Source organism: Zymoseptoria tritici, chromosome 7 (assembly GCF_000219625.1).
Source record: "Zymoseptoria tritici IPO323 chromosome 7, whole genome shotgun sequence".
NCBI lineage: Eukaryota > Fungi > Ascomycota > Dothideomycetes > Mycosphaerellales > Mycosphaerellaceae > Zymoseptoria > Zymoseptoria tritici.
In genome coordinates, this window is record NC_018212.1 from 2064384 (window position 1) to 2077255 (window position 12872).

Sequence of the window (12872 nt, forward strand, 5' to 3'; positions counted from 1 at the left end):
TCCACGTGCTTCGAGCTGCAGATGCTGGCAGTGCTGTCGGTATGGCAGAGGTATTGCGGCTGCTGATGGCAGAGGCGTTGTCGAGTATTTGTTGCTGACGGCGCACAGACACACCAACTCCCTGGGACGGATGAAAGCACGACTTGCAATCGATTTGGAGACAAGGCTTTGCAACACTTTTCTGTTGGACGCGCTCCGCTCTCTCATGGGCACCGTCTTTGCCTGTCGACACCGGAGTAGAAACCATCGTGTGGAGCCCTCCCAAAATCACAAGATTGCGAGCCACCCCTTGCTTGTGATTACCCCTGAATCCCGACCACCACATGCATTTTCGCCGCATATGCCGTTTCTCCACTTGGATTCTGGTCCCGCGTACCAACAGATCACGCACACTCTCGATCACAAGTTGCCATTCACCTGAACCCTCAACGTTTCGACTCTTGATCCGACATCCCCCGGCTGGTGAATTGCATATGGCTCAACACGTTACGTTGATTGTGGGTCCATACCCACGTTGATTGTGCTCCGTGCTCAGACTCCTGCACGAACACAAAAACACCTTTGCCTTCCATTTTCCTTCCTCTCTTCTTCTTTCACATCCCTCTTCTCATTCCCATCTCCTTGTCCAGACACCCGTTCATCCATACACACATACACATACATCCTCATCCACCACTCACAAGTCCATACAACGACCACTCCCCCAACCGACAAGCCGTTGAACTCGCAATCATGCGTGTCACCCTCGCCCTCGTCAGCGGGCTCGCCATGGCTTCTGCGCTCCCTCAGGTACGAGTCTTCCAGTCGATGCGCCTTGTAATATCAACTGACACCTTCACAGTTCCGCATCGGCAAGGTCAATCCCAAGGTCGTGAACATCGGTGCTCGTCAGGTACAGAACACCTCCACCTTATACCTTGCACAAATGCTAACACATACACAGGCCGACATCGGATCCACCAAGCTCATGGCGGATGTAGAGAAGCGCGAAGTCAACGCTATTGATGCTCGTCAGGTACATTCTCCTCCCAGTCCACCTCATGCGCAAATACTAATATCCTCTCAGGCCGACATCAGCAAGACCGACAACCTCAACACCCGCCAAGCCGACTTCGGTACTCTCGAGTGGCTCCTCCAAGGTCGTCAAGCCGACATCAGCCGCGAGGGTGGAAACGCTGAGGTGGAGAAGCGCCAGGCAGACATTGCCGGCACTCGTGCTCACTCTACATCTCTCCTCGCTCGTCGAGCGGACATTGGCTCGACTAGGGCTTCCGGCTCTTCTCTCATGACCCGCGACGACGACCACATGATGTCCACCGACGGCTACGAGCCTCTCATGGCTCGGCAAGCTGACATCAGCCGTGGCGGAGCAGCCGATCTTGATGCTCGCCAGGCCGATATTTCCCGCCATGGAGAGGTCGCCGCTCGTCAAGCAGACATCTCTCGCAATGGAGAGTCCAACGACCTTTCCGCTCGCCAGGCCGATATCAGCCGCAATGAAGACATCTCTGCTCGTCAAGCAGACATCTCTCGCGACGGTGATTCCAACCTCGACACTCGCCAAGCCGACATCTCCCGCAATGGAGACACTTCCGCTCGTCAAGCAGACATCTCCCGCAATGGAGGCATCTCGACTCGTCGAGCTGACATTTCCCGCAATGGCGAAATCTCCGCTCGTCAAGCTGACATCTCGCGCAACGGAGAGGCCAACCTTGTCGCTCGCCAAGCCGACATCTCCCGTGATGGAGATCTCGACATCGCCACGCGTCAGGCTGACATTTCTCGCAACGGCAACGACAACCTCTCTACACGCCAGGCTGACATTTCACGCTCGGGAGAAGGCCAGCTCGCTGCCCGTCAAGCCGACATCAGCCGTGGCGGATCTGACCTCTCTGCTCGCCAAGCTGACATCTCACGCAACGGCGACAAAGTCTCCACTCGCCAGGCCGACATCAGCCACAACGGATCTGATCTCTCTGCTCGCCAGGCTGATATTTCCCGCACCGGTACCGCGGGGATCACTGCTCGTCAAGCCGATATCAGCCGTGAGGGACCCTCCGACATTGCTGCTCGTCAGGCGGACATCTCACGCAACGGCAACAACATCTCCGCTCGCCAGGCCGACATCTCCCGCAACGGACCAGTAGGCATCTCCACCCGCCAGGCGGACATCTCCCGCTCCGGCAACGACGAGCGCTCCACCTGAGCGGCCTACACCTTGCCCACGGATACCACACATCTTCCACTCTGATGGGAGAAAGACACGATACACTTTGATACACACTTTGGCGCTCGGAACTTTGCTCTGGATTGCGACTTGCTTTGGCTTGAGACTTGCACTTCGAAAAGCGGTTTGACTTTGGATTGAGACTTGCTTTGGCTTGAGACTTGCATTTGGACATCGATACTCCCGCTGGCATGCGGCAAAAGCGTCATGGTCTTGATTACAGTACACTCTTTTGGGTACAGTACGCCCTTGAGGTAAAGCATCAGAGTACAACAAAAGCATAGCATACACATCTGTCAGACATGAATTCAAGGATGCATCTCTTGACCACACTTTCCAGTCTCCTCATCGTCCCGTAAACCTGGTAGCTTGTGTTGTGGTCTTCTTCTTGTCCTACTCATAGATCCGTGATCACTCGATAACTCATTGACGGGGCCGCATACCACTTCCTCTCGACCGAGCAATGATAGAAATCCCAACGACCAGACTCTACCGGTCATAAGATTTTGAACTTCAAATCTCCGTGAACGTATAGTCCCTTGCAGACCCTTGATCATGTGCACGATCTCACCCCCACAGCACGTATCGGCCAATCTCCTTTGGAGCAAGCGCATCACAAGTCTCTCAGGGTGTACATTGCTGCTCAAGCAGGACTGTTCGAAGCATGGGTGGAGCTGCGGCAGACTTGTCGAGACCATGAAGCAATGTCAGAGGAGGTGACCATTTTCAAACAATTGGCACCGAGCGTGCAGAGCTTTGAAAGGGCGATGTGACCAGTGGCGGTGATGATGTGAGAAGCTGGCTGGGATGGATCTTGATGCATGGTTCTGGGGTTGAGAGGATGGGAGGGTGTGCAAGGTTTGATCGGCTTTCTGATCCGGCGAACCTAGCAACGCTATCGTGACCTCAGCTTTCTTCGCTTCTTGTATCGCACATGGGTATGGAAAAGGCGAGCGTCTCTCCAAATTGGCGGGTACAGCACAAAGTCCGAGGAGCTTTGATAGAGCGGCAACCGTGAGTCTGCCGTATTCTTTGCGGCCGCGTTGTCGTTCGCCGGGCTTCAAGTGGTGAAGAGGGAAGCAAGGTTCTGTCGGCTTCTTGAAACGCGATTACGACATCAGCTTTCTTCCAACGTAGGGTGTCATGGAGCACGCCGAAATATACTTGAGGACAAGTTGGTTTGCAATCATCCTCGTGTATTGGCAGGAATTAAGTCAGGAGCGAATTGAGGATGACTTTCTGCCGATGGAATCTTCGGTCGTCTACTCTTCGCTTGGCTGGACGTTCCGGCAGAGAAGGTCAGTCGGCAGTATGCACCGTACGGTCGGCGTGGTCGAGGACACTCACGCAAGTCCAGTCTTGCACTGCCAATTTCGCCTCCAATATCCAGACCGCACACTCGCTGACCCGGGAACGTTGCGATCGGTTACAGTAGCCTCGGTCGACGATGCGGACCGGTTGGTGGATGCATTGAAAGCGCCGGTCGCTTCGCCTTCGAAGCGACTGACTGCCTCGAGGTGCGTTTTGCTCCTAACTTTGCTGGATCTGAAGCGCCATCTCTGTACGTTGCTCCTTGTTCTCTAAGGCATTGGCTTGGCATTCCTAAAGTGTCTGACGAGCTCGCTCCTCTATGCAAGGCTGTCCTTGCAGGTCTTGCATTGTGAAGGGTTCTGAGATTCGCTACCAACCGCATTGCGAACTCCTGGGAACGCAAACTAAGTACCGGCAGGGGTTCGATCTAGCCGTCATTGTTGTCATGATAGCAATCGGCTCAAGCAGTATGTCCATCCATCCCATATTCGCGATATCCTCCTCTTATCTGTCATCGTCTTGCTCGCTGGAGTCAGTCCCGAGGAAATCGTCTTCAAGACAGTCCGATGATGTTCATCAAGGTACTCACCGGGACCAATACTTGCGGCCGTGAAGGCATCGTCGTCGCAGCTCGAGAGATCAAAGCTTGCTTTCTCCCACGGCGGACAATACGCCCGCTGGAGCGTTGAGCCGAAGGACAGCCTCGCAGGCTGGACACGTATGCTTCCTCGCTCGCAGCCAATAGGATTGCCTCTCCACCATGCGATGTATGTACCAGTGAGAATTAAAGTCGAACTGCCGCCAGATCAGGACTTCGATTTCGCACAGGTCCGATAAACGTCTTGTGCAGGTCCAGGATTACGTTCACAATTTCGAGCTTGGCAAAGACACTGTCCCGGTGGCAAGTTGACGAGACCACGCTTGGTTGACATCTTCTTGTTGCGGTCGCTTAGCGGCTTCATTCCTGTACAGAGATATGGGAAAGAGTCACCGTTGGCGTCGAGGAGCTTCTCAGCGGTGGGCCTAAATGGCTCGACGAAGGACATCGCGAGGAAGCAGTCGGCAGCTTGTCTTCGGGTTCGTCGCCCGCCAGTGACATACAGGGCTCGATCGAAGAGGATTGAGGGGAAACTGGTGTCGCAGGGCCGTTGTTGCGAGAAGCTGGGCGTGCAGCGAAGGTACCAGTGCGTTTTTCATCCCGCGCGAGAATGTCTTCAAGTTGTGCGGCCACGGTCCCCGCCATATCTTCGACGCTGAGATGCGATTGGAGTCCATCGACTTTGTCTCCGTCTCAACGAGCTCAACGTCTCAGCTCGCCTGCTCGACGCCGGTCTCGACTGACATCGTGTCGTGGCGGAGGCCTCCCACTCCGGGACCCGCACTTTGGTCTCCTTCACATCAATGTCAGCGAAAATTCAAGCAGCCTCCTGCTTTCGGGAAGGGCAACCGGAGACCGGCAAGCTCAGAAACTGAGTCTTTGTTCCAAGACCAAAGAAGGTCGCTCTCGGTCGCCAAGAATGTGCTGCTTTGTTATGTCATCAGTAAGAAAGAGAGACACTGGACAGGGGGATAAGATTGGAGTTTTGGTTCATTGCAATGCTATGGTAAAATATACTTGTTCGAACGAATATGCATGGGTGACACAGGAAGGGGCAAGAACTTGTATCCGTTCTGACCCTCAATGCCTTCCCTTTCAGTGCTTTGTTTCAAGTCTGTCACCGACTGCGACCGATGATCGCCCTGGCAAGGCTTCTTGCGGATTCCAAAGCGGATTCCCTCGCGTAGACATCGCTCCTGCTCGTGTGTCGCTGCGGTGGAGCTGTCGATGAAAGGTGTAGTGTATGGATCCAATAAGCTCGAGGGACAAGGCAAGTCCTCAGACCGAGCCGTCACAGTAGCGTTGTGCGGGCTTGAAGAGACGTGTGTACTGACGAAGTGAAGGAACGTATGGAAGCAGAATCTCTTCGAATCGTTGAAGGCGGAGATGCGGGTGCTTTCGTCGTGGTTTGAAGAGCAATTGGAACACCGGGTACGAGCTGGTCTTCTTTCCCCACCTGGAGCACTTGAGACGTGCTGCTGTTTTTTGCTCGCCATTTTGTTGTTGGCACTTCGCGTGCTGCTTGCGCGGGTCTGGAGAGTCAAGTTCCGGGACCTACCAGTTTCCAGCAGCGAAGAGCAGCTGCAAGTCAGCCAAATCGGTGTTCTCGTCAACCCCTTCACCATTGAAGATCCGCTCCAGGTCCGAATCCATCTCTTCGTCTGCCGCAACGCTAAGACTGTCTTTGACCGATGTCTGGCTTGTGTCGTCGGCCTCGATGCTGACGTGCCCGCTGGGGGTTTTTGACGCCTCGACCATAAGCTCCTCGTCGATGTCCATCTCCTCGGCGACGGCGTCATTGCGGTCGACCTGCATCTCTTGCAGGTCACTTGCTTCGATGTTGGCGTCTCCCTTGGAGCTCTGTGACGCAGACTCCGGCTGCCTCTCGTCCACGTCCGCCTTTCCGTCGAGCTCCATGTCTTCGTCGATGACCATTCCATCCATCTCTCCATCTGCTGCAGTGTCCAACTCGATTTCAAGGGAGCCTTCGTCATCATCACGTTGCTTCGTGACTAGACCCTCCTCGCCGTCCATCTCATGCTCGTGGTAGCCATCCGTCTGCACCTGTTCGTCGTCGCTAGCTTGGTTGCCGACGTTGTTGTCATTGCCCTCGGACCCCTCGCTGAGCTGCTCCTCGTCCACATCCATCTCTTCGCCCATTTCCTCATCATCTTCCTCTTCCGAATCCTCGTCCTTCGCTGGCGCCTTCTCAACCGTAATCTCATCCCCTTCGCCGTCCTCCATCTTTGCCCAGAACAACTGAGAGATGTTCCCTTCTTTGTATCCACGGGCAATGAGCTCCCTCTGCCAAGGTCGCCCGATCTTCAATCGCATCTTTGCCTGCACAAGTCCGCTCAAAGCAGTCGCGTCATGCGCCTCTTGCAATGCTGCGACACGCACGGCAAGCTCACCCACTGAGATTGGCGCGTTGGTTTGGGCCTCGAGGCGCGCGAATCTGATCATCCCCTTGGCCACGCCGCGTGTCTCGTATTTGATCAGGTAGTCGCACGGCGTCTTGTCCTCGATCGCGTACCAGGAGCGATTGGTCCACTTGAAGGTGCCGTGTTCTTGAGTTGAACGTGGTACTCCGTTGTAATCTGCAATCTCTGCGGTCATGCGGTTTGCTGGCTTGCGCGTTGCGGAGGGGTTGGTTGAAGCCATTGTGCGCATCGTAGCTTGTAAACGTGGTCGGAAAGCCCGTTGAGCTGAGGAATGTTGAACGAAACTGAGATGAGGCCTTGGGACGGGGAATGGAGTTTGTGTCTGCGCGCAAGCGGTGTTAGCAGGCTGGGAAACAAGGCGTATCTCAATAGATCTTACGATGCGAATGGAGATGTAGCAGTGCCGATTTGCAAGGCGCTTGTTGTAGCGTTGGGCTTGATCAGCGTGTAGGAGAAGAGCAAGATGAAGTGTTTTGCAAAAGTGTCGTGAAGCAGAAAGTAAACATGAAGGCTGAAATCCCTCGTGCAAAGTCACGACGCGCTCCAGCCACACAGGGAAGCTACGATCAACCCGCTCCTGCCCAAAGTGGACGTGAACCCGTTGCTGCCGCCGCTTCTTCGTCCTTGATTGGGCTCAACATTTCCACGCTAGTTCATGTTTCTCTTGCATGTGATAGTCGAAGTGAAGAGGTGTGGCTGTGCTGAGGATCCCCTTCGCACATGTGAAATGAGTGGAAGCAGTATACGGATAGTTGTTGATGATTGATTGAGTATAGATGATAACTTCGATGGTGCAAATACAGCACGAGGAGTTTACGAAGGGAACATATGTGAGTTGGACGTGATGAAAGCGAGCCTTTGTTGGGCTTCGCTCCGATGTGATTGCTACTATGTTTGCTTCAGGCTATTTAGCAACCTCGGTGTCGAACCTCGCTCCTTCGATGCCATTGTCTACGACAAACTGACCTCTCAAAGGGAGCGTTCGAAGCTTGCTGATTGCTGTCGTGCCTGTGCTCATCTCGTCGAACCTCGAATTCCATCATTCCGCTGCAATTTGTAGAGTGAAGAGTGTGCTCCGGGTTTATGATGTACGACGGGAAGCGAGAGCACGCCGCATGTTCGAAGTGATTAGCTTGGCTGTGGTCGTACATTTCGACTGTCGGCCTCTGTTCGCGAGTTGGTGCAGGACGACCACATTCCCATCAGTCTCGTCGTTCCGTCTTGTAGCGAACGGCGCGTGTTGCCAAAGCGTGTAAATCCAACTCTTTGAAAGTACAGTGAGCCCAGCCACTGAGTCGATCCTAGGTCCTGCTCACCTGCTTGAATATCTCGGCGATTTCCTGTGAGGTTGGTGCGCCCTCACTGTGATCGAGAGCTTCGTGAAATAGGGATGAGAGACCCCTGCTCTGGACGATTGGCGGCATGGTGCCATCGGTGGTTTTGGAAGCATTGAGAACCTCTGGGGGAATGGATGCTGTAATTGACACTGCTCGGACGAAGTGGTAGATATTGAACACACGTCTGATCCATCCTGCATGCCTCTCTTGCTGCGAGCACCACCTTTGGCACAATGCTAGTACTCGCCACCCACAGGTGACAATCACCAGTGCCGCACCACAATCGTGTCCTCGTCCAGCTCTTCGTCACTCTCCTCCATGACTCTGCTCGTATTCTTCGTCGTCCTCGGACTCTGACGTACTGTTCCACCATCCATAACCACGGTCGTGCCCTTCCTCTTGTTGCCCTCAACATACTCTCCATCCGCGTCCTCCTGCTCTCCTTCCTCAAACAACGCCTTCTCAGCCTTCCTCACGCCTCGCGACTCTCCCACTCCGTCAATCACCCTCGCCTGCTTGGCCGTAACATCCTCCCTCCCCGGCCTATTCCTCTTCGCGCACCCCAACTTCCACTCCGGTGGATCGTCAGCCCGGATCTCGTACCAAACTCCATTCCACCTATATTGTCCGAGTCCTGAAGTGGTGTTGTCGGGTGGCGCGTAGTCGTCGGGGACGGCGATCTCTTTCTCCAGGTCCGTGTGAGCGAGGGAGGAGGGCAAGCCATACGGGAATTCAGGCGCGGTTTGGCGCGACTTGGTTGTGTTCGGTGGCAGAGTTGCGATGGTGGCGGCAGCGGAGGCAGCGAGCTGACGTTGAAGGGGGTCTGCTTGGACGCGGGTCTGGTAGGAGGTCATCCATGCTGGGTCGGCGCGTTGAGTTGCTGTTGGTGGCGGAATGCTTGATGGTGCGAGGATGAGACTTGATGGGTCGGCGACTTGTTTTCCGCGGTTGGGGTTTGGGCGTGGGTTGTAGGACGCCATGTTTGTAGTTTTTCTTGTGCTGATGGCTATAGAGCCGAGAGGATGGGAGTGTGTTGCTTTTGAAATTTGGTATGATTTTCTGATGTCGGTGCGGCATCGATGATTGGAAGAAGATGAAGCAGAAATGTTAACAGCTCAGAAAGTTCCAGCCCCACTTTTGATTCGGTGGAGCAACGCATGTGTTTCACGACCGGAGAGGTCTCGCATGTGCCGTATAGCATGAAGAGCATGATCTGGATCGAGCTACACATCCACGGTACAGTTGGAGGAGCCTGTTCGAGGATTGCAAGCCACAATGCCGAGCTTCATCATTGTGCAATGTGTGTATAGATCGATCGAGTTGTGGCTACTGCATTGACGAGCCTGATCGAGTCGATGGAGGGCGATCTAAACGAAGCTCCATAGGTGCGTGCGTTGAGCAGACTGCGGCACTGGCCGTTGGACTGATTGATCATGGCGTGCGAATCGCCACATGTAGATACGCAAGCCATGTCGATGAATCGACCAGGGCGGTAGAGAGATTGTGGAAAAGACCTTTGACCATTGGCGAGACAACCACGACTTTGAGATTTGCGGTCTACAGAATGTTCGACAAAGCATGAGTATCGAGGGTTTTCGAGACAACAAAGCGGGCAATGGCGCTGAGCTTGGGTGCATTGACGATGTCACAGAATAAAGCACGAAGAACACTCGGTTTGCGCTTGGAGACAGGTCGCTTGATTGTCCTTGGCTACTTCGCGAAGCCACGACTTGGTGACCAGTATGTACGGTAAGAACAAAAGCAGAAGAAGCTGCGTTGTGAGAGCAACCGGAGTCGTGATCAATCATGGGTCGGCTCTCGTGCGCCTCTCGATGAAGTCCGCCATCTCAGTGCGGTAGTCCTCGGTGTCATTCTTGATGGCCATCTCCTCCTCATCCTCCCCATCCCAATCGCTATCCTCATCACCACTGTCCGGCAACTCGATGCCCTCCTCTTCCGCACGAATCTTCAGCAAACCAGTCCAGCGATCGCGGTTGCGAAGCTGGTACTCTGTCTGATCCTCCCGCAGTATCGCTTTCCATACGAAGTCTTCCGGATCGTCGAGACGCTGATCGTACATGTTCACCAAATCTTGCACATGCTCCACTCCGTACTCCATATCCCTCGCAAGGTGCTCGTTCGCGAACACCTTGTTGAAGATACTGCGGCGTTCGGGGTTGGTCAGGTCGGTGTAGTGCGTGAAGAGGAGGTGCAGGACGAGGCGACTGTCTCCCTCAAACTCCCTGTCGTTTGCCTCCTTCTCCTCACGCGCCCGACGCTCGCGTTGCTGGAAGGGTGGCGTGTATTGACGCGTTGCAGAAGCCTCGTGGTCATTCATGTAGCACGTCGCGTCTTCGCAGTCGTGATGGCCGTTGTCCTCAGGAATCTCAATGCCGCGGATGTGCGCAGCCTCTCTGATTCTCGTGATCCAATCGTCACGCTTGCACATCTCGATGTGAGTGTTGTTGAGGTATATGCCGTCCCACACGGCGTCATCGCTGCCGCCAATGTCGAGGAAGATGAACTGCTCTTCCAGGCGAGCGTGGATGTTGGCGGGCTCGTTGTAAGGAATGGCGGCGAGTTCAGTGGCGAAGAGATCGTTGAAGAGGCTGCGTCGCTGCGGAGCCTGGAGGGTCGGAAACTTGGTGAAGAGAAGGTACGTGATGAGCTGCGCATCGCCGTCGAGGAGGAGAGATCGGTTGTTGTTGGTAGACATGGCTGTGGTGCTTTTGTCTTTCGGTGGAAGCCGGTGTCTCAGGGCGAGTGTTGTTGAGTGGTGATCTGTCGTATACTGTTCTGGTCGTATTAGTATATGTGGCGACAAAGCAGTCGACATGGTCGGTATAGTCGTCGCCATGTAACGCACGAGTAGAAATGACATAGTAAAGTTGAGGAGGAATGGATGAAGAGGGATGGGAAACACATAGGAAAGGTACTTGCGCTTCTCGCTGTTGACTTACTCTTGATATGAGAACAGGGAGATATGTTTGCTGTGTGCGCAATGTTTGTCGTGTTGAAAGAAAAGCGAAGAGTTGCGTTGATGCGAGAAGTTTGGTGAAGGTTAAGGAAGAAGTTGAAGTCTTGATTGCGCTTGAGGGATGTCAGAAGCCGGCGGAGGTAGCTCCGAAAGTCTGAATTTTGGTCAAGTGAATTGATTTTCGTCGAGGATCGAATCGTAATGTGTCAGGCTTCATGTCTTATAATTACTTGTCCCGCTCGCTTCATGATGTGTATCCCAACATCGCGAGACTGATGTCAACATCATTGTGTAGAATAACGGGCTTTCCAGCGAAGATCATGGTTTGAATCGAGGGTACCACCCTGGTTCGCGGCACCCCGTGCTCTCTCTCGCACGACCGATTAGCAGATGAAGATTAAAGCAACGATCCGCACGGTGAAAGGTCTTAGCATGGAGGGAGAAGCAGGAGGATAGTACGGGATCTCTCATACGCAACTGATGATAAAAGGGGGAATGAGCCATAACCACCCATGTTTCGAGTTTCTGACGGTTGTGTCCCCTCCATTGACTCCGGCAAGAGTTCGTACTCACGGCGCTTAAGGCGGTCACATGTTGGGCTCAACCCAGTCGTCGCTCGTATCGCTCTTCCTGCCAGTGTATGCGTCGTCCTTTCCGTGCTCTTGTGAGTCGTCTCCCGTCTTTGTGGCGGCTCTGTCGATGAGTTCCTTGAGGTGAGCGATGGTAATTTGGTGCAGTAACTTGAGATCGGTTGCAAATGTCATCGAGCAACAGGTGCAAGTAGCGTTTGCGGGACTGGAAATGGCAGGTGTGGCGTAGTCGATGAGGTAGGTGCAGTATGACAAGTTCGGAGCGTAGAACGGTCCAGAATACTTCCAATCCAATAGCCTGTTGAGTGGAGCTGAAGATGCTTCGGCCGGTGTGGTCGACACTGTTGGTCAGAGAGATAGCAGTCCTGTCAGACGGGAGGACTCACCACCGAAGGTGTCCACAGGGAGTTGGTCGGAAGTTCGGCAGCACTTCTGAGCGGCGATGACTCTTTTCGCTGCAGCCCTGTTGTCAGCATATCATTGAAGCAGGAATCGTAGAGGACGCAGTCAATGAAGAACGCATGATGGAGAGTGAAAGTGGAACAAGTAAGCGTCTCTCTCCCGTCAGGCACACAAGCCAGCAAAGTGCATTTGATCGACATGGTCGTGGTCTCTTTCACCCACCGACCAGAGGTCCTCCCCTCTACTTCTGCTTCTTGTTCTTCTTCCCCTTCCTCGCCGCCCCCCTCTTCTCCCCGTCCAGCTTCGCCGCCCTCGCCAGCATCTCTCTCTCCATCTCCCGAGTCCGCACCGCGTGCTCCTCCCTCCTCTCATGCTTCCGGCGGAGCGCGTCGTCGCCCGCGCGCGGGAGGTGCTCCGCCATCGCCTCACACTCGCGACGGAACACCCTCAACGCGAGGTCGCCGACGGGCTCGCGGAAGTGCCCTCCGAAGGCGAGCTTCTTCAACGTTGCCGCCCGCGGGCGGTCTTCTTCCACTTGGGCCGCAGCCCGCTCTCTCCTCTCCTCCTCCTCCGCCATCTCCTCCTCCGTTGTTCGCAGCATTGCCTCGAGGGAGGCGAGGTCGTCTTCTTCTTCCGCCGAAGCGGGCATCGCGGCAGAGGTGGCGGCGGCGGTGGCGGCGGGACGGAAGGCCATGGTCGTGGTGGTGGTGGTGGCGGCGCCGTGTTGATGTGATGCGGCCTTGCCGCGGAACGGGAGCATTTCGTGGATGTTTGATTCTGTGATGGTGTTAGCTTCTGTATGCATGACAAGAAGGTCAGTGGTATGGTTGTTCAGCTTGTACGTACGATTCGACATCTTGATGCTGGCCGAAGAGAGGAAAGGAAGAATTGGAGCTCGAATTGAGATATTGGCACAAGCCAGCTGTGGGCGACGCTAGCAGGGGTGCTGCATTGGACGTCGACGAGGACGGCAACGACCGGACGGGAGA

General features: G+C 54.6%; 5 protein-coding genes across 5 annotated transcripts; 1 reads left to right on the top strand and 4 right to left on the bottom strand.

Annotated features, from left to right (window-relative positions):
- Window positions 1–732: 732 nt before the first annotated feature.
- Window positions 733–2206, top strand: MYCGRDRAFT_94712 (uncharacterized protein; the record flags this gene model as incomplete). Its single annotated transcript, XM_003850796.1, has 4 exons — window positions 733–789; window positions 842–892; window positions 944–1015; window positions 1067–2206. The coding sequence occupies 4 exons, from the start codon at window positions 733–735 to the stop codon at window positions 2204–2206; spliced, it is 1320 nt and encodes a 439-aa protein (XP_003850844.1).
- A 2931-nt stretch (window positions 2207–5137) lies between these two features.
- Window positions 5138–6797, bottom strand: MYCGRDRAFT_94713 (uncharacterized protein; the record flags this gene model as incomplete). Its single annotated transcript, XM_003850953.1, has 2 exons — window positions 5138–5357; window positions 5695–6797. 2 exons carry the CDS (start codon window positions 6795–6797, stop codon window positions 5138–5140), a joined length of 1323 nt encoding a protein of 440 aa, XP_003851001.1.
- A 1380-nt stretch (window positions 6798–8177) lies between these two features.
- On the bottom strand, window positions 8178–8894 carry MYCGRDRAFT_94714 (uncharacterized protein; the record flags this gene model as incomplete). The annotated part of the gene is made up of 1 exon (XM_003850952.1): window positions 8178–8894. One exon carries the CDS (start codon window positions 8892–8894, stop codon window positions 8178–8180), a length of 717 nt encoding a protein of 238 aa, XP_003851000.1.
- Window positions 8895–9718: 824 nt separating this feature from the next.
- MYCGRDRAFT_94715 (uncharacterized protein) lies at window positions 9719–10630 on the bottom strand (the record flags this gene model as incomplete). The annotated part of the gene is made up of 1 exon (XM_003850951.1): window positions 9719–10630. The coding sequence occupies one exon, from the start codon at window positions 10628–10630 to the stop codon at window positions 9719–9721; it is 912 nt and encodes a 303-aa protein (XP_003850999.1).
- Window positions 10631–11478: 848 nt separating this feature from the next.
- MYCGRDRAFT_94716 (uncharacterized protein) lies at window positions 11479–12739 on the bottom strand (the record flags this gene model as incomplete). The annotated part of the gene is made up of 4 exons (XM_003850950.1): window positions 11479–11792; window positions 11868–11944; window positions 12129–12660; window positions 12730–12739. The coding sequence occupies 4 exons, from the start codon at window positions 12737–12739 to the stop codon at window positions 11479–11481; spliced, it is 933 nt and encodes a 310-aa protein (XP_003850998.1).
- Window positions 12740–12872: the final 133 nt, after the last annotated feature.